Source organism: Mustelus asterias, chromosome 11, assembly GCF_964213995.1.
Source record: "Mustelus asterias chromosome 11, sMusAst1.hap1.1, whole genome shotgun sequence".
Lineage (NCBI taxonomy): Eukaryota > Metazoa > Chordata > Chondrichthyes > Carcharhiniformes > Triakidae > Mustelus > Mustelus asterias.
In genome coordinates, this window is record NC_135811.1 from 21,596,463 (window position 1) to 21,616,468 (window position 20,006).

Consider the following 20,006-nt stretch of genomic DNA (forward strand, 5'->3'; position numbering starts at 1 on the left):
CTGGCAGCCAGCAGCGGGAAGTCAATTAGCCTCATTGATGAGTAATTGACAGTCGTTGCCCCCGAGCCCACTCCAATTTAGTGGTGGCTCAGGGATTAAATAGAAGTTGCACTGGTCTCCTGCGCCCCCAGAAGGCAGCCCAGCAAAACTTGCCAGGTATGTCAGCGGCTTGCTGGGAAGGATATGTGCCTGGTCAAGGGATCCAGCATCAAGTAGAAGAGTGGCCAATGAAAGCCATGCCTTGCCCTTGTTTCTGATCCCCCCCCCCTCCCTTCGCTTCCCCCCATCTCCATCCAATCTTTACTCACCTGTGACTTGGGGTTCCTCTGTGGTCCTGGACCTTGGGTGAGTGCAGCGCTCCTGCAGCAATGACGAGACTGCTTGAGACTTCCACTGCCAGGGACCTCCATTGTGGGGAAAGCCCAATGGTAAAGACACTTGATTCCATCGGGCTTCCACCCTCATGGAACTGATGGGGCTTCCCCGCTGCTTCCTTGACTGGTGGATGATCTTCCATGGTACTGCCCTTTATTCGGCTGTGATACTTTCATCATGATGCATTCCATCTTGCCTTCACAGTCTGATGACCCTGCAAATCATGAACAGGTTGTGATTGGGAGATCAAGATTACCCTCTGCAGCCATGGTTGTTGATCCCCGTTAGAAGCTGCCACATAGCAACAGAATGTAGATACCATCAGATCTATGCTACTATTGAATTACTGTGGAGTATGTCACAGCACAATTGGATTAACAGCCCCAATTTTAACCTAGGTTGGAAATCAGGGGGCACAGGACTGAAGTGGGCAGTAAATTGTGAGCTCCTCCCTACCCTTTTATATAGGCCTATTCTGCTCTGCCTTTAGATCCTTAAACCTTGTTTCAAAGATTTTCCATATCTCGCTCAATGAAAAACCTGAGAAATTAGTGTCTCCTGAAATGCAATCATGTTTATCTATCCAGTATTTTTTTTTTTGAGTCTTCCATCTGCTCTCACTGGCTGGCCTCCCACATTCAACCTTCTCTAAACTTAAATCAGCTAAAGCTCTGCTCACCATGTCTTACATTGAACCATCTTGTTCACTAACAATCCTGTGCTCACTCACTCAGATTGACTTTGATCATGCCTTGATTTTAAAGTTCTCATCTTTGTTTCCACATTTCTCTTGACCTTATATCCTGCCTAATTCTGTAATCTCCTCCAATTGTACAACTCTGAGATATCTCCAACTCTGAACTCATGACCATCCCTGATTTTAAACATTTCTCCATTGGCAACCATGCTTCCAGTTGCCTAAGCACTGGAATTCCCTTCCTGAAACTTCCCATCTCTCTGACTCTCTCTCATCCTTTAAGATGCTCCTTAAAACCTATCTGTTCAATCAAGCTTATGGTCACCTCCCCAAGTATATACTAAGTTTAAGTTTATTTATTTATTAGTGTCACAAGTAGGCTTACATTAACACTGCAATGAAGTCACTGTTAAAATTCCCTAGTTGCCACACTCTGGCATCTGTTCGGGTACACTGAGGGAGAATTTAGCATGGCCAATGCACCTAACCAGCACACCTTCCGGACTGTGGGAGGAAACCGGAGCACCCGGAGGAAACCCACGGAGACAAGGGGAGAATGTGCAGACTCCGCACAGACAGTGACCCAAACCAGGAATCAAACCCGGGTACCTAGTGCTGTGAGGCAGTAGTGCTAACCATTGTGACACCGTGCTTGCCAAATCATGTTAGGAAACACTCCTACAAGCACCTTGTGATGCTTTACTGCATTAAATACAAGTTGTTGTTAATCATGTTTCTGCTAGCTATTATTAAACATGATAAAACTTATGAAACTTGTCTTCAGTGCTTCAATAATAGCATTCATAGTATCTACTATCTCCTACCTGTGTCAAATGCTAGTTCTGGTCCTAGGGCAGCACAGTGGCACAGTGGTTAGCACTGCTGCCTCACAGCGCCAGGGATCCGGGTTCAATTTCGGCCTTGAATGACTGTGTGGAGTTTGCACATTTTCCCTGTGTCTGCATGGGTTTCCTCCGGGTGCTCCGGTTTCTTCCCACAGGCCAAAGGTGTGTAGTTTAGGTGGATTAGCCTTGGTAAATGTGTGAAGTTACAAGGATAGGGCGGGGTGGTGGACCTGAATAAGATGCACGGTCAGATAGTTGGTGCAGACTTGATGGACCAAATGGCCTCCTCCACCACTGTAGGGATTCAATGATTCTAATGAGAAGAAAGACTTTTAATTTTGAGCAATGTTGCCACTTCTGTGTCAATATGAACTGGATTGCAAAAGTGTTAGTGAAAATCAGGAGTCAGGTTAGTGACCTGATTATGCACCATGGGTGGTGTGAGACCACCTCCAGGGTTTTAATTGAATACCAATTGTGTTTAATTGTGTGCAGATAGTGGACATTAACAATGCATTCACTTGTGTCGTTATAAAGTGGCACAGATTGAAACTATGGTTGTTGGGTTAGGAGGTCCTTGCTTATAATGTGTAACTCGGTTTATAAATGCTTATCAGAGTGCAGAACGCTTCGTCCCAGTTCTATACTTTACCAACTGGCTCTCTGGAATAAATACAGGAGGATCACTCAGGAAATATCTGCAAGTTAACAGCATTGTTGCAGGTTAACAGAAAGCAAGAACTGATAGTCTAACTGGGTGTGTTGATTGCCATGTTGCGGTATATAGGTACCGGTACTCCTAAATGTTTTCTGTCTCTGAATGTGCTGCCAGTGACACTCCAATAAAACGTGGCTAACTTCCATGTTTAATGCATACATATTGTGAAAAATTAGTACATCAAACTAATTCAGGGAAACTGGAAATGTCATTGCATGGTGGTGAACGGCAGTATTTTGTTACTGTCACAGTGCCTGAAAAGTGATTTTTTTCCCCATTCCTTTATAGAGATTCTAATCTGTCCTTAATTCAAACATTTAGAAATCAGGTGATGGAAAGATAGCTGAATTATCCTTGATTCAGCTACAATAATAACCAAAACTAAAATGATTCCAATTTGAGGGTAATCAGTATAAGATTAAATATTCTATTAAAGTTTGAACAGCATCCAATTAATAACAAAGATTAAAATCATCTGATTTGAAGTGATTTTCTCACAAAGATGTCTCTTTTTACAGAAAGACTCTGAGCAAACTGAACCCTTGCACCATTCGTTTGTTGTGGTGGTAGCTATTGATTTTGGCACTACTTCGAGTGGATATGCTTACAGCTTCGCCAGGGACCCTGAGTGCATTCACATAATGAGGTAAGTACTGCAATGCAGAGGCACTGCTGATTTTCCAGCTGTTTCTTGGACGATAGCTGTTATACCTCAGAGAATGGGGAATGTGGTAGATAATGGAAGACTTCCAGGAGGAGAAGGGACTTCACTCATTTAGATATTGAGCAAGATGCTCATGCAGTGTTTCTGCTTTCCAAAAAAGGCACTTACATCTGATTGAAATGGATCCATGTTGATGGGTGTTTGCACACATTAGACACCGCAGGGCCACAGAAACATGTTTTTTACACCACATGTCCTTCCCGTTTTTAAAACCTACATATTTAGAAAATTAAATCTAGAAAATGAAAACTGTAATATGCAAATTATTTTTCTTTACAATGGGCGGAATTTCCACCCCCCCCCCCGAAAAAATTTCTGTGTTGAATTTGTGGGAAAACTGGAGTAATTCACACTGTTTTTTCAGTGGGAGTTCACACTAGAATCTCCCACACTCTGTGCAATGCAGAGGCCACCAGCGTGAATATTATTAGATTTCAGGGGCAGGGCCTATTCCTGCCCAGGAGGCTGAAACCAGAGGGCCTCTGAACTGTCAGCCTCCTGTTTGCGGGCCAACTCAATCGTTGGCCAGCCAGCCCGGGACCCCTGCAGTGCTGCATCCCCCCCCCCCCCCCCCACTGCCCGATCGCAGCACCCCCGATCATTCCTGGGCCAGACTCGACCTCTTCCCCCCCCCCCCCCGTCTTGTCCCGGACCGCCCCAATCTTCAGCAGCCCCCTCGCCGCAGTGCAGACTCCTCCCCAGTAGAACCCCACCCCCAGCCCACCCCGATCGCTGGCCTCCCTCCTGCCCCCATCGATCCCATTGGCAGAGTGGCAGTGGGAGTCCCCGCCCCCACTGTTTGCCCCATAGGCCCCGTTCCCTTGGCATTGCCCCATGCCCCTGATGGGCAGTTCCAAGGTGCCCCCTGGGCATGGGCACGTTGCTGCTTAGGCAGTGCCAGAGGGCACAGGCTGGCACTGCCAGGGTGCTAATGCCAAGGGGGCACGCCCCACCACCCGACCCCTTGGGGGAGCCCCAATTGCCCCCCCCCCTTTCACTCCAGCAGGGTCGGGCTGCTAGCTCTCGCTTAGTGGGGAGCTTCTGTAATCCCCACTGGAGTGAAACACTCTGGGTGGGAGATGCGAGTGGGCCCGGAGAATTCAGTCCCGAGCCCGCTAAATAGCATTTCAATAGTATGCTAAATATTATTTAAATACTGATCCTACCTCCGAGCTGATTTCTGGCATGGCACAGACGCCGCTGGAAATCTGGCCCTGGGAGTCGCAAGCGCGGCGCGAATGCTCGCGGGAATCCCACGAATCGGCCAATTCTCGATTCTCCCGGCCTGCTGCACCAAACAATTAGCTCAGCGGGTTGAGAGAATCACGGCCAATGTCTTGCACAGAAGTGCTGTAACATGCTCTAAGGTAAAGAATGAGTGACTAAATAAGTAGATGAGCAAAGGATACTGGTGGTCGGCTTGAAGGACACTCCAAGGGCCTGATTTTACCAAAACTTCACGCCCGTTTTCGGGCGCGAAATGGCGGTAAAGTTGGGCATCGGGCCTATGCCGCGATCCGCACCCGATTCCCAGCGGATCGCGCCTTTACCAACGGCCGATTTGGGCGCCGTTCCGGTGCGCGCCCAAATCGGCCGGCGCAACGACTTAAATGCATTTGCATGCATTTAAATCGACTTAATGAAGCTCCCGCCCAACTTTACCATCAATTCCCCCTTTACCAGCGTTCGGCCCAATTCGCGTCCGCGCCTTTACCAACCTGATAAATAAAAGTCCAACTTGTACTTTTATTCGGCAGGGGAATCGCCGAGGCCCACCCTTCGCGGACACCCCCTCTAACCACCCCGGCAGACCCCCCCCCCGGGATCGGACCCCTCTGGGAGACAGGCCCCGCCCCCACCCCACCCCCGGATCGGACCCCTCTGGGAGGCAAGCCACCCCCCCCCCCCGGGATCGGACCCCTCTGGGAGACAGGCCCCGCCCCCCCCCACCGCCCCTGGGATCGGACCCCTCTGGGAGTCGGCCCACCCCCACCCCGGGATCGGACCCCTCTGGGAGTCAGGCCCCCCCCCCCCCCCACCCCGGGATCGGACCCCTCTGGGAGACAGGCCCCGCCCCCCCCCACTGCCCCCGGGATCGGACCCCTCTGGGAGTCAGGCCCCCCCCCACCACCCCCGGGATCGAACCCCTCTGGGAGTCAGGCCCCCCCCTCCCCCACCCCGGGATCGGACCCCGCTGGGAGGCAGGCCCCCCCCCACCCCCCCCCGGGATCGGACCCCTCTGGGAGGCAGGCCCCCCTCCACCCCGGGATCGGACCCCTCTGGGAGGCAGGCCTCCCCCCGGCAGAGCACACCCCTAACCTACCTCGATGGTGGTCTCCCTCCACCATCCTTCCCAATCACCTTCAGTCCTTCGACAGCCTGCAGCACGTTCCTGGACACTGACTTCGAGCCACGGCTGAAGTCACCGGGCTTCACACCGGTCCGCTGGCGTCTGCCGGAGGAGGGGGGGGCGGGCCCAGTTGGAACTCTGGTGGGTGGGGGGGGGTGTGGGATGAGGAGACGGGGCGGGCCCACATTGCCCTCTTGGCAGGGGGGGTGGGAGGGGAGGGGGTGTGACTTATCGTTCCCTGGGGGGGGGGGGGGGGAGGAGAGGGAGTGTGACCTCTCATTCCCTGGGGGGGGGGGGGGGGGGTGTGACTTATCATCCCCTCGGGTGGGGGGGGTGGAGAGGGGATGTGACGTCTCATCCTCCAGCCACAGCCATCTCTCCCACTCTCTCGCACCTGCAGGGAAGAGTAATCTGTGGCTGGTAGTGTACCAGTGATGGTGCCAGGAGGGATCGGCTGCAGACAGGCAGCGGAGCCCCCCTGACCAGAGGCTGAGATGTCACACCCCCTCTTCCCCCCCCCCCCCCCCCCCCACAACCAGGGGATGATAAGTCACACCCCCTCCCCTCCTCCCACCACCCACCACCCACCGCCCCCCCCCCTCCTCCACCCCCCCCCCCCCCCCCCAACCAGAGGGCAGAGAGGCTCTCTCCGCTCTCTGCTTTTTCTTTCGCGCCCGGTCGTGTTTTGTCAGATTTTTTCAGCTCCTATCGTTCGGGTGGCACTCAGCCCCGCCCACTGGACCAGCGCCGGAAAAAAGCGTATGGGCGCTCTGGAGCGCGGCCTCCTGGCTCGGATCTATTTGACGCCCGCACCCAGCATTTAGTCTCTAAATGGTAAAATCGGGCCCCAAATTTATAATTCTCCGTTTACTATATTGTTGCCACGTCCATTATCTGGGTGAATTTCTCCTCATGATTCAAAGGTTGTAGCTTTGGTACCCACCCTTCTCCTTTAATACCAGCAAGTGCCATCCCTGGATGTGAGCTTTCTCCCAAAAACACATCTGACATGGAGGTATATAAAGAAAGGATTGCAAAGAAGAGTTACACCAAAATGTCCAGGATTATAGCCACCTCACATCTCAGCCATGAGGAGCCTTGTGTTGGGATAGCACTTGCCACTTGACCCATATAATGGCCAACCCAGGCAACTCTATCACATGGTAACACAGCCCACTGAAATGGGAGAAAATAAGTTGGCCTGTAAATCCACAAAGAGCAGTGGTTGACAAAGCTCCTTGCCTTGCAATCCTTGTGTACCAAGTTGACAGCGAGAAACATTAAAGAAGCTTGGTAAGACAATCTTTTATGATTTTGACACATTTTCACAATTACCTTGACAACCTTGTGTGGGTTACTTCTCACCCAATTGCATATTTGGGCCATTTATACTTTGTCACCTCCATCCAAGGTTTTCTGATCATAGAATCATAGAAACCCTACAGTGCAGAAAGAGGCCATTTGGCCCATCGAGTCTGCACCGACCACAATCCCACCCAGGCCCTACCCCCATATCTCTACATACTTTACCCGCTAATCCCTTTAATCTACGCATCTCAGAACACTAAGGGGCAATTTTAGCATGGGCAATTTTAGCATGGCCAATCAACCTAACCCGCACATCTTTGGACTGTGGAAGGAAACCGGAGGAAACCCACGCAGACACGAGGAGAATGTGCAGACTCCACACAGACAGTGACCCAAGCCAGAAATCGAACCCAGGTCCCTGGAGCTGTGAAGCAGAAGTGCTAACCACTGTGCTACCATGCCGCCCTCATAACCTTTAAAGATCATAACCTTTATTGGAAAGCTGATCTTTTCCTTCAGACGTGATTACCCTTTACTGCTATCAAACAAAGACTTTTTGATTTGTAGTGCCATGCTAACCTTGACCATTTTTGCAAGAAAAAAAGAATATCCTGTAAGGTCAGTGAGAAATTATGGGGGTGATTCTCCTATTGCGACCCGCAAATTTTCTGGCGGGTTGGGTCGGGTGAATCGTCTGTCGGCCATTTTGCAGGATTCACGCATGTGTTCCTGACACATACACGTCTCCCAGAGCCAGGGAACAGGCACAGTTGGGACCGCACTGGAAGCCGGCGGGAAGAGAGGTAAGTGATTTTAATCTGTTTTAAATATATTTTAAATGTAGTTTTAATGACATTATTGGGCCGAACACGGAACTTGCCAGGCCCGATAGCATCTCCCACCCTGCCAGGAGTACTTCACTCCAGCGGGGTTTAGACTAGCTCCCCACATTCGGGGAACTAGTGGGAGACCCCGCTGGAGTGAAGCAGGGGCAGTCAGTGCCCCTCCAGGGGGTCGGGCAGCAGGGGTGGTGCCCCATGGGTATGGACCCCCGGCAGTGCCAGCCTGTGCCCCCTGGCAGTGCCCAAGGGGCAAAATGTCCATGTCAAGGGGACACCTTGGTATTTCCCACTGGGCATGGGACAGTGCCAAGGGGGTGGGGCCTATTGTGAACAGGGCTTAGGGGTGACGGGTGGGGGTGTCCCACTGCCACACTGCAGGGGGATCGGTCTGGGTTGGAGGCAGGCCAACAATTGGGGCGGGCTGGGGGAGGGGGGGTGTCTGCCTCCTGTCGAGGGGATCTGCCTTTATTTGGGGGGGTCTGCAGTGATGGGGGATGGGGAGATCACCACCTGCTGGGGTGGGGGGGAAGGTGTGCTGGATATTGGGGTGCTCTGAGAGGGGTGGTTCGGGGTTGGCCCAGGAATTGTCGTGGGGACCGCAATTGGGCCGTTGAGGGGGGAGGGCTGAAGGGGCAGCACTGCAGGGGTCCCGGGCTGGGCAGTGATCGAGCTGGCCAGCAAACGGGGAGACTGACAGATCGGGGCCACTGCGCATATGCAGAGTAAGAAGTCTCTCAACAGCAGGTTAAAGTCCAACAGGTTTATTTGGTAGCAAAAGCCACTAGCTTTTGGAGCGCTGCTCCTTCATCAGGTGAGTGGGATTTCTGTTCACAAACAGGTCATATAAAGACACAAACTCAATTTACAAAATAATGGTTGGAATGCGAGTCTTTACAGGTAATCAAATCTTAAAGGTACAGACAATATGAGTGGAGAGAGGGTTAAGCACAGGTTAAAGAGATGTGTATTGTCTCCAGCCAGGACAGTTAGTGAGATTTTGCAAGCCCAGGCAAGTCGTGGGGGTTACAGATAGTGTGACATGAACCCAAGATCCCGGTTGAGGCCGTCCTCATGTGTGCGGAACTTGGCTATCAGTTTCTGCTCAGCGACTCTGCGTTGTCGTGTGTCGTGAAGGCCGCCTTGGAGAACGCTTACCCAAAGATCAGAGGCCGAATGCCCATGACCGCTGAAGTGTTCCCCAACAGGAAGAGAACAGTCTTGCCTGGTGATTGTCGAGCAGTGTTCATTCATCCATTGTCATAGCATCTGCATGGTTTCCCCAATGTACCATGCCTCGGGACATCCTTTCCTGCAGCGTATCAGGTAGACAACGTTCGCCGAGTTGCAAGAGTATGTACCGTGTACCTGGTGGATGGTGTTCTCACGTGAGATGATGGCATCTGTGTCGATGATCCGGCACGTCTTGCAGAGGTTGCTGTGGCAGGGTTGTGTGGTGTCGTGGTCACTGTTCTCCTGAAGGCTGGGTAGTTTGCTGCAGAGAATGGTCTGTTTGAGGTTGTGCGGTTGTTTGAAGGCAAGAAGTGGGGGTGTGGGGATGGCCTTGGCAAGATGTTCGTCTTCATCAATGACATATTGAAGGCTCTGGAGAAGATTCACATTCCAACCATTATTTTGTAAATTGAGTTTGTGTCTTTATATGCCCTGCTTGTGAACTGAAATCCCACTCACCTGATGAAGGGGCAGCGCTCGGAAAGCCAGTGGCTTTTGCTACCAAATAAACCTGTTGGACTTTAACCTGGTGTTGTGAGACTTTTGACTGTGTTTACCCCAATCCAACGCCGGCATCTCCACATCATATGCAGAGTTCCAGAACTGTCGGACTCTGGCCCGAATAGGCCCCGCCCCTCCTGGGGTTTTAATGATATTCACGACTGTGACCTCTGCAGTGCACAGAGTGGGGAGATTCGGGTCTGAAGTTGCACTGAAACTGTCGTGATCTAAACCAGTTTTCTCACCAATTCAGGATTTTTGGGAGAATCGCCCCCGTACATTTCCATCAATTCATTGCTTCTTTTGCAATTTATGCTGAACATTCTGGGAGCAATGTCTGTGGACAGGGGTAGGTGTGGTTTGCACCTGATGAGCAATGGTCCCAGAACAACTACCCCGTTTGTTGGTCTCTTTGTCTTGTTTATCATATCTTACTAGGAATTTTAATACCTCTGTCAACTAAGCAGTGCCATCAGTCATGCTGCTGCCAATTTTCTTTCTGCATTTTGTTATGTATGTTAGGGTGAGGGTTGACAATGTTGGTCATTGAAGCACTTTTCATTCTGGACATCGAGCATCATCATCATCACGCTCTTCCAGTCAGAAACAGAGCAGCTAAATGCATGATAAAACACCCCCACGCAAACCAGCCTCCCATCCATTGACTCTGTCTACACTTCCCGCTGCCTCGGAAAGGCAGCCAGCATAATTAAGGAGCCCACGCACCCTGGACATTCTCTCTTCCACCTTCTTCCTTCGGGAAAAAGATACAAAAGTCTGAGGTCACATACCAACTGACTCAAGAACAGCTTCTTCCCTGCTGCCATCAGACTTTTGAATGGACCTACCTTGCATTAAGTTGATCTTTCTCTACACCCTAGCTATGACTCTAACACTACATTCTGCACTCTCTGCTTTCCTTCTTTGTGAATGGTATACTTTGCTTGTATAGCGCGCAAGATGCAATACTTTTCACTGTATACTAATAGGTTTGACAATAAATCGAATCAAATCCATTCTCGTATAGAAAGTCATTGCAATTGATTCAGTTGAGTGTGTAGGTACAAGAACACATCCTTGTGTTCAAATTCCTCCCTCCATGGCCTCCCCTTCCCCCTCACCATCTTTGAAGCCTCACATGTCTTTAGCCTAGAAACCGCTACTACTACCTGAGGCAGAAGTCAATCAGGCTGTAAATAGGCCTGATTTCCTTTAAATAAGGAAAGCTGGATTGTAATGATGTTGAGATTGGTGCATCTTCTACCCATCCTGATTTCAGTTTGAGGACCTTTCTGATGCTTGGTCTTGGCTTCTCCCAGGAATTATGCCAGATATGCACAACAATATCTAGACTTTTATAGAGCAAGTATAGGTGCCGTTGCGAGCTGGAAGTGGGACCCCACCTCCCTGAACAAATCAAACGGCAATTGCTCCCGGAGAGAGAGAGATTGCCATTAGATTTTGTGACTGCCTGTTTGAGAGCAGAAGCTAACTGTTAAAAGCTACCAAAAGTCTTCAAATCAGCTGGTCAGTGGATGCCACTCTCTGCTACTTAAGGCTTCCATCTGCTCCTCTGGTGGGTTGTGCCACCACTGGTGCACATAGTGGTCCCTATTAAAGTAATAATGCCATCCCCTGAGATTTGGCACATTTTCATGGTGGGGCCAAAGCAATGAGCAGATGCTTCAGCCACCACACTTTCAGCCGCACTGTGCGTCACCAGAATGTGTCCCACATTTCAAAAATCCAATACTGTTCTATTCTTTTGATTTCATTCAAATGAGGAATACAGTTGGCACATGGAAATTAACTGAATGACAAGCAAGCAAAGGAAATGAGTGCACCATAAATTTGAGGCCACGTGTCCTTTTGACGCTTAACACCTTAAAAGTGACATGCCCCCATGTATCCTCAATATCAACTGACCCAGTATCCACTATGTATAGAACCAATGGACCATTGGCAAGTCTTTGAAATGCTCCTGAAAATGATGCAGTAAGTAAAGAGACTTCAAAATCCCATTTGAAAAACGTTGCTCAACTTACAGTCTCATTAAAAATGTCAATCAATTACAGCCATTCATTGTATCAATGAATAAAGATGTAATCCTCTTAACGCTTCATAACCGTGTCCAAATGCAGAGGCATTGAAAATCTACATCAAAGAAACAAAATCTTAATACAACTTCATAAAAGCATCAATCAAATAAATCAAGCACTTCCCTTTAAGTTATGTAAACAGATGCCTTGCTGAGTTGAGTCTATTAGCCATCCTTGGAAATCAGCCAAACAGTCATGATGAGGCCATCTGGGAAAATAGATTTCTGGCCCTCTGTTCCAAATGCTTCTGTGGATACAGTTAGCAGATGTCCTCATTATGAATACTTGGCTGAGCTCGAAGACTGACCAATAGATTCGGTGCCATGGGCAATGTTGAGACAGCTTGAAGAAGAGTGCTAGATTTTATTTGATTCACACCTTTTATGATCCGCAGTGAGTTTTTCTTTTTCTTATGTGATTTTTCAAGGCCTATTCATTGTTTTAAAAGACAAGTGTTCAGTATGTGGGAATATGGAAAGGGCATTGTGGATATGAGGGGGCAGAGAGGATGGATCGTGGTGTGAGAGCAGAGGGCAGGGTGGCCTTACAACCTTGTAGAGGACTGGGTTCATGTGCTAGAGAACCAAGGCGGGCTTTCTCACCAGCCTTCCTTAACATCTGCATGATTCCATCACAATCTTGGGATTGCCAAGAGAGGCACAGACTGGAACTTTGCTTGCCCACATCTCACAGAGATGAAAATACAGTGGGAGTGAAAGGACATGGCGAGCCTGGATCAAGAAGTCAGGAAATAGCATGACTCACAGTTCCCAATGCTGAGTGGAAGATCTGGTCCTACATATGACCTAATTTGAGCTGATTTTTTTTGGCTGGTGAGTAAAATGATGATATAAAACATTACAGAGGTAATTCTGGTGAAAAGGTTAACAGATGCTAAATGAGTGCTGTGAAAATAAAACACTTTTGTTTGAAAGTTTGGATTTACTTTAGGGTGACATGGTAGCAGTGGTTAGCACTGCTGCCTCACTCACAGCGCCAGGGACCCGGGTTTGATTCCAATCTTGAGTAACCTCCTGTGTGGAGCTTGCACATTCTCCTTGTGCCTGCGTGGGTTTCCTCCGGGTGCTCCAGTTTAAGAACATAAGAACATAAGAAATAGGAGCAGGAGTAGGCCATCTAGCCCCTCGAGCCTGCCCCGCCATTCAATAAGATCATGGCTGATCTGACGTGGATCAGTTCCACTTACCCACCTGATCCCTATAACCCCTAATTCCCTTACCGATCAGGAATCCATCTATCTGTGATTTAAACATATTCAACGAGGTAGCTTCCAAAACTTCAGTTGGCAGAGAATTCCAGAGATTCACCACCCTCTGAGAGAAGAAGTTCCTCCTCAACTCTGTCCTAAACTGACCCCCCTTTATTTTGAGGCTGTGCCCTCTAGTTCTAGTTTCCTTTCTAAGTGGAAAGAATCTCTCCATCTCTACCCTATCCAGCCCCTTCATTATCTTATGGGTCTCTGTAAGATCCCCCCTCAGCCTTCTAAATTCCAACGAATACAAACCCAATCTGCTCAGTCTCTCCTCATAATCAACACCCCTCATCTCTGGTATCAACCTGGTGAACCTTCTCTGCACTCCCTCCAAGGCCAATATATCCTTCCGCAAATAAGGGGACCAATACTGCACACTAGTATTCCAGCTGCGGCCTCACCAATGCCCTGTACAGATGCAGCAAGACATCTCTGCTTTTATATTCTATGCCCCTTGCAATATAGGCCAACATCCAATTTGCCTTCTTGATCACCTGTTGCACCTGCACTCCCACACTCCCACACTCCAAAGATGCGCAGGTTGGATGGATTAGCCATGCTGAATTGCCCTTTAATGTCCAAAGATGTGTAAATTGAGTGTATTAGCCATGGTAAATGTGTGGGGTTAGGGTGGGAGCAGATGGGCCTGGGTAAGGTGCTGAATCAGTGCAGACTCGATGGGCTGAATGGCCTCCTTCTACATTGTAGGGATTCTGCCGTGCACAATTTTGCTTCCAGTTGCTGATTACCACAATTTAAACTTACCTGGAAGAGCTAAAACAAACCCCTGTGGATTTAACACAGAGGCATTGATTCAATGAAATTTTTGTAAAGTATCAGGTATGGGTTCCATGCACCAACTTCCACTGAAGGTGTGGGGTGGGCTGACTGTCACATGGCGGCTTGCTTCAGAATAGTTTGGGGACTGATTGGGAGGTCTCACAGGTTTTCCGATGTGGAACTGGAGCTCCTGGTGGAAGAAGAGGGATGTCCTATACCTGCAAGGGGAAGGAATCCAGTGTGCTGACCTATCCATCTCTCCTGGTGACCACACACTCCCTTTCTCCTATCCGGTAGAGTGGTGCAGTAACCTCGATTTTTAGGTGGAATCCTTTGAGAATTTCTCAGTAAAGATTGGCAGTGTTGGTGAAGTCTTGATGAAATGTCCCAGAAATTCTCCCAATGTGTTTCATAAGATCCATTGAAACCTCCAGCAACAAGTGAGCAACAAAGTGCTTTTATATTTGAGAAGCGCTTGATAACCTCACCGCCAACCTGCTTACAGTGAATCAACAGATTGGCTTTAGGAGAGTGTCGAGGTAAAGCGCTAGCTACCAAAACACTGCAGCCTTGTTAATGAGCACCAGTGGGCAAATTAAATGGCAATGATCCCCTTAACGATTCTATGGTCACTTGTTTCTGGCACAAATTTCAACTTCTTTACCCAGGAGGCATCTTGCACCAAACATGAGGAAAAACTGATATTTCAGCTCAAGACCCCACCTTGGTCAACTCGGAGGCAGTGGAAAGGAACATCAAAAATTATCTTCTTCAATGCTGTAATGAAGCCGATTCTGAGTGTTGGCTTTTCATGTAACAAGATGTTGGCTTGATACCAGTTCTAAGATGAGTTTGACCTTCATTTGCCATCACAAAGTAGGTAGTTCTTTGTGTTCCACTGCACTCAGATGTTCAGTGGTGCCTATAAGAAGTACATAATGTACTTGTTAGGAATTTTGAAAAGACTTGTATTTTGATGGAAGGTATTTGCTGCAGATTTTTTTGTCCTTGCTCACTTTGTTGGGGTTATTATGACCTTTTTGCAAGGATGATCTGCAGTTATCATGGAAAAATACAGTGAATTGCTGAATCTTATTCCCAAACCACTTGTAAAAATTCTGGAAAGTCCCCGGAATGTTATGTGATAAAATCAGAATTTGTTCTCTTAAACAGCACCTGGACAGGAGCTCCGTATTACTCTTCCAGTGTCTCTGTGGCTGCATCTCGTACTGGCAGATGTGAGCAACCACATCTCGAGACTTAATTGCCCACTTAAGGGCCTCAATTAGCCCACTGGTAAGCAGGCTGCCAACTGGTATCACTGCACTGGAACAGAGGCAGGTAAAAAGGTGAGGAGGCTGCCTGCTGGACTTAACAAGACCTCCCCTGCCTTCACACCCACTGCAGAGCACTAAATGGAACCCTATGTCGCCGCCTCCTACCTCTCCCTATTTTTTAATTCTCCAAAGATGTGTGTGTTAGGTTGATTGGCCATGCTAAATTGCCAGAATTTTATTGCCCTGCCTGCCATGGAAATCGGAGCAGGCGAGAGGTGGACAATGGGGTTCGTTGACCTTGGGTGGAATTTTATGGTTTTGGGACGAGCGAGGCCGTAAATTCCCACCCTTAGTGTCGGGGGATTAGCAGGGTAAATACGTGCGGTTACGAGGATATGGCCTGGGTGGAATTGTTGTCACTGCAGGCCAGATGGGCTGAATGGCCTCTTTCTGCACTGTTGGGATTGTATGACCTTTTAAACCCTCCACTTTGATCAAGAATTCGGTCACCTGTTTTAATATCTCTTGTGTGACTTGGTGTCAGATTTTGTTTAGTAACCCACTTGGGAAGTGCCTTAAGACGTTTCACTATATTAAAGAGGCTATATGAATGCAAATGTCTGTGGCCCAAATGCAGTGACCTACCTTTGAATCAGACAGCTTGCAAGCTCCAGTTGAATGATGCTAGATTGTTAGAGTAGACTAGGCCTCCCAAAACACCACCTGGACAGTCTGTTTGCTCATTCTGCCAACACCCCCTCCCCCCCCGCCTTTTAATTTTAAGGCAGTCAAATACACTACATGTTTCCTGTCTGAAGTTCAAATCTACTTCTGAACATTTAAGTTTATGAACTCCTTGGAAATGCAACTTTAAATATTAAACAAGCGTTAATCATTTCCGAGCCATTATATGATATTGTAATGTTAGAAGCCAGTTGTTTAAATATTTATGTAAGTTCAGATGTAAGGGGCCAGATGTTGAATGTAGTTTACAAAAACTGGGGTATTTGTTTAGACACAATTGGCCAGAAGTTGAATATTTTCATATCTAATGTTTGCTCCTATCGACATTTATTTCGGACATGTATATCCAATGTGATATTGTAAATAGTTGTGTGAATGAGTCACATTGACAAAGCTAAATCATTATTTGTGATCTGTGTTCCTTTTACGCAGGGAGGAAAGTCAATGAAGAATGTGGTGCAAACAATCAATCTGGCATTTTAGTCAATGGGATGTCAGAATAATCCTGATTACATTTAAGTAACTTATAACCATAATGAGACAAAGAACAGTACAGCACAGGAACAGGCCCTTTGGCCCACCAAACCTGCGCCAATACACCATTTCTATTCCTCTGTTTGCCTCCTGTTCATGTGTCTATCAAGATACATCTTGAACGTTGCTAACGTGCCTGCTTCCACCAGCTCCACTGACAGTGTGTTCCAGGCACCCATCACCCTCTGTGAAAAACTTTCCCTGCACCTCTCCCCTAAACTTACCACCTTAAACCTGTGCCCTGGGAAAAAGCCTCTGACTACCCACTCTGTCTATGCCTCTCATAATTTTGTGGACTTCTATCAGGTCGCCCCCTCATCCACTGTCTTTCCAGTGAAATCAATCCAAGTTCATCCAACCTCTCCTCGTACCTAAAACCCTCCAGACCAGGCAACACCCTGGTAAACCTTTTTTGTATGAGACAGTATGATGCAGCTGTTAGAAACATCTGGGTACTCTGCAGCCATCTCTTTCATGTTTCATTCACTGCTGCATGTGAGGCTTGAAGCGATGTCGTTGAACCAGAAACTTAAAAACATATCCCGTGTTAAACAAACAGGTCAGCAAAGGGCTACAGCAATAAGGAGGAGGAAAATCTGCTATAGGTCATTGAGAGTTCAAACAGGAAAGGGTGGGAATGGATCCTGAGGGAATGAGTCACAACAAGAAATATTCATTTTCTTTCACTTTGGGATTGTGTTCTTTTGTGGTAACACTTCTCTACTTGAATTTTAGTGCAACATTTGTCACCACAGCAACCTGAAGGCAGCGTTTTAAAAAATATAAAGCACAGGAGTTAATGTGTATTTTATATTTATTCCACAACCATCATCGCTATCAGTCCATTTTTCTCATGGCTTTCCACAAAGCTTACATTTCTGCTCATTGATTCTCACATTGTGCAAACTTCCCTAAGTTGTGACAGTAGCCAAACTTCAAAAGTGCCTATTCGGCTACAAAGTCTTCGGGACATCTTGGGGACATGGAAGGTGCTACGCAAATACAGGTTTTCTTCCTTTCTGTTTTTTTAAGTCTTTCATTTCTATTAAGTAGAATGTCCAATTTCCAAAGTTGCCCTTTTCATTTCTTTTTTGACCCAGAGAATACTGCCTCAACATGAGAATAAAAACCACATTGTTCAGTTTATTCATTCAAGGTGTATCGGAAAATATTCCTGCATCTGACTGCTTAAGCAAAAACATGAACATAAATGGATCAAAACTTTTAATTTAACCCAGATTGACTTCTATTGTTCTGCAAATGGAAACTCAAACTTAATAATCCAATAGAAGAATTTATTTACAGAGAATATTTTTGGAGCTGTCGACCAAAATGTACAAATAATTTACCTCATTATCTGCTTTAAAATTAATTATGTTAACCGACTGCTGAGATGCCTTTTGCTCATTTAGGTAAATTTGGGGGAATTCTAATTACAACAATATTAGCTAGGAACTGAAGAAAGTAGATTGGGGGCAGATGTTTGAGGGCAAATCAACATCTGGCATGTGGGAGGCTTTCAAGTGTAAGTTGATAGGAATTCAGGACCGGCACATTCCTGTAAGGATGAAGGATAAGTATGGCAAATTTCGAGAACCTTGGATAACGAGAGATATTGTGAGCCGAGTCAAAAAGAAAAAGGAAGCATTTGTCAAGGCTAGGAGGCTGGGAACACACAAAGCAAGTGTGGAATACAAGGAAAGTAGAAAGAAACTTAAGCAAGGAGTAAGGAGGGCTAAAAGGGGCCCCAAAAATCATTGGCCAGCAGGATTAAAGAAAATCCCAAAGCTTTTTATACATATATAAGGAGCAAGAGGGTAGCCAGGGAGAGTGTTGACCCACTCGAGGACAGGGGAGGGAATCCATGCATGGAGCCAGAAGAAATGGGCGAGGTATTAAATGACTATTTTGCGTCAGTTTTCACCAAAGAGAAGGACTTGGTGGATGATGAGTCTGGGGAAGGGTGTGTAGATAGTTTGAGTCATGTTGAGGATCAAAAAGGAGGAGGTATTGGGGTTCTTGAGAAACATTAAGGTAGACAAGTCCCCAGGGCCTGATGAGATATGCCCCAGAATACTAAGGGAGGAAATTGCTAGGGCCTTGAGAGAAATCTTTGTATCCTCACTGACTACAGGGGAGGTCCCAGAGGATTGGAGAATAGCCAATGTTGTTCCTTTGTTTAAGAAGGGTAGCACGGATAATCCAGGTAATTACAGGCCAGTGAGCCTTACGTCAGTGGTAGGGAAATTATTAGAGAGGATTCTTCGAGACAGGATTTACTCCCACTTGGAAATAAGTGGACATATTAGCAAGAGGCAACATGGTTTTGTGAAGGGGAGGTCATGCCTCACGAACCTGATCGAGTTTTTTGAGGAAGTGACGAAGATGATTGATGAGGATAGGGCAGTGGATGTTGTCTACATGGCCTTCAGTAAGGCCTTTGACAAGGTCCCTCATGGCAGACTGGTGCAGAAGGTGAAGTCACATGGGATCAGAGGTGAGCTGGCAAGATGGATACAGAACTGGCTCGGTCATAGAGGACAGGGTAGCAGTGGAAGGGTGCGTTTCTGAATGGAGGGCTGTGACAAGTGGCGTTCCTCAGGGATCAGTGCTGGGATCTTCGCTGTTTGTAATATACATAAATGATTTGGAGGAAAATGTAACTGGATTGATTAGTAAGTTTACGGATGACACAAAGGTTGGTGGATTTGTGGATAGTGATGAGGACCGTCAGAAGATACAACAGGATATAGATTGGTTGGAGACTTGGACGGAGAGATGGCAGATGGAATTTAATCCGGACAAATGTGAGGTAATTTTGGAAGCCCTAATAAAGATAGCAAACATACAGTAAATGGCAGAACCCTTAAGAGTACTGATAGGCAAAGGGATCTGGGTATTCAGGTACACAGGTCACTGAAAGTGATAATGCAGGTGGGGAAGGTAGTTAAGAAGGCATATGGCATGCTTGTCTTCATCAACTTGGGTATTGAGTTTAAAAATTGGCAAGTCATGTTGTAGCTTTATAGAACCTTAGTTAGGTCGCACTTGGAATATAGTGTCCAATTCAGCTTGCTACACTATCAGAAGGATGTGGAGGCTTTGGAGAGGGTACAGAAAAGATTTACCAGGATATTGCCTGGTATGGAGGGCATTAACTATGAGGAGAAGTTGGAGAAACTTGGTTTGTTCTCGCTGGAATGACTGAGGTTGAGGGCGACCTGATAGAAGTCTACAAGATTATGAGGGGCATGGACAGAGTGGGATAGTCAGAAGCTTTTTCCCAGAGTGGAAGAGTCAATTACTAGGGGGCATAAGTTTAAGGGGTGAGGTTTCAAGGAGATGTACGAGGCAAGTTTTTTACACAGAGGGTGGTGGGTGCCTGGAACTCGCTGCCGGGGGAGGTAGTGGAAGCAGATACGATAGCTACTTTTAAGGGGCATCTAGACAAACAAGATGGGAATAGAGGGATATGGTCCCCAGAAGGGTAGGGGTTTTAGTTCAGTCGGGCAACTTGGTCGGTGCAGGCTTGGAGGGCCGAAGGGCTTGTTCCTGTGCTGTAATTTCCTTTGTTCTTTGTTCTTCGTGTTCTTTGCATAAACACCTCTTTGTTTCATGTTCCAAAATTTGCCCATGGTCCCAAAATGCCATGTCAATTTGTCATCATTATCCTGTATCCTTTATCATCTGTATCCTGTATTTCATTTCC

The 20,006-nt window shown here is 47.4% G+C and overlaps 1 protein-coding gene across 2 annotated transcripts in view; it reads left to right on the top strand.

Annotated features, from left to right (window-relative positions):
* Positions 1 to 20,006, top strand: part of hspa12a (heat shock protein 12A) — a 145,180-nt gene that overhangs the window by 65,900 nt on the left and 59,274 nt on the right. For both annotated transcript variants that reach the window (XM_078224354.1, XM_078224355.1), the window contains exon 3: positions 3,154 to 3,281. In XM_078224354.1, coding sequence (XP_078080480.1) covers positions 3,154 to 3,281 — 128 coding nt within the window. The remainder of the gene's footprint in view (positions 1 to 3,153; positions 3,282 to 20,006) is intronic.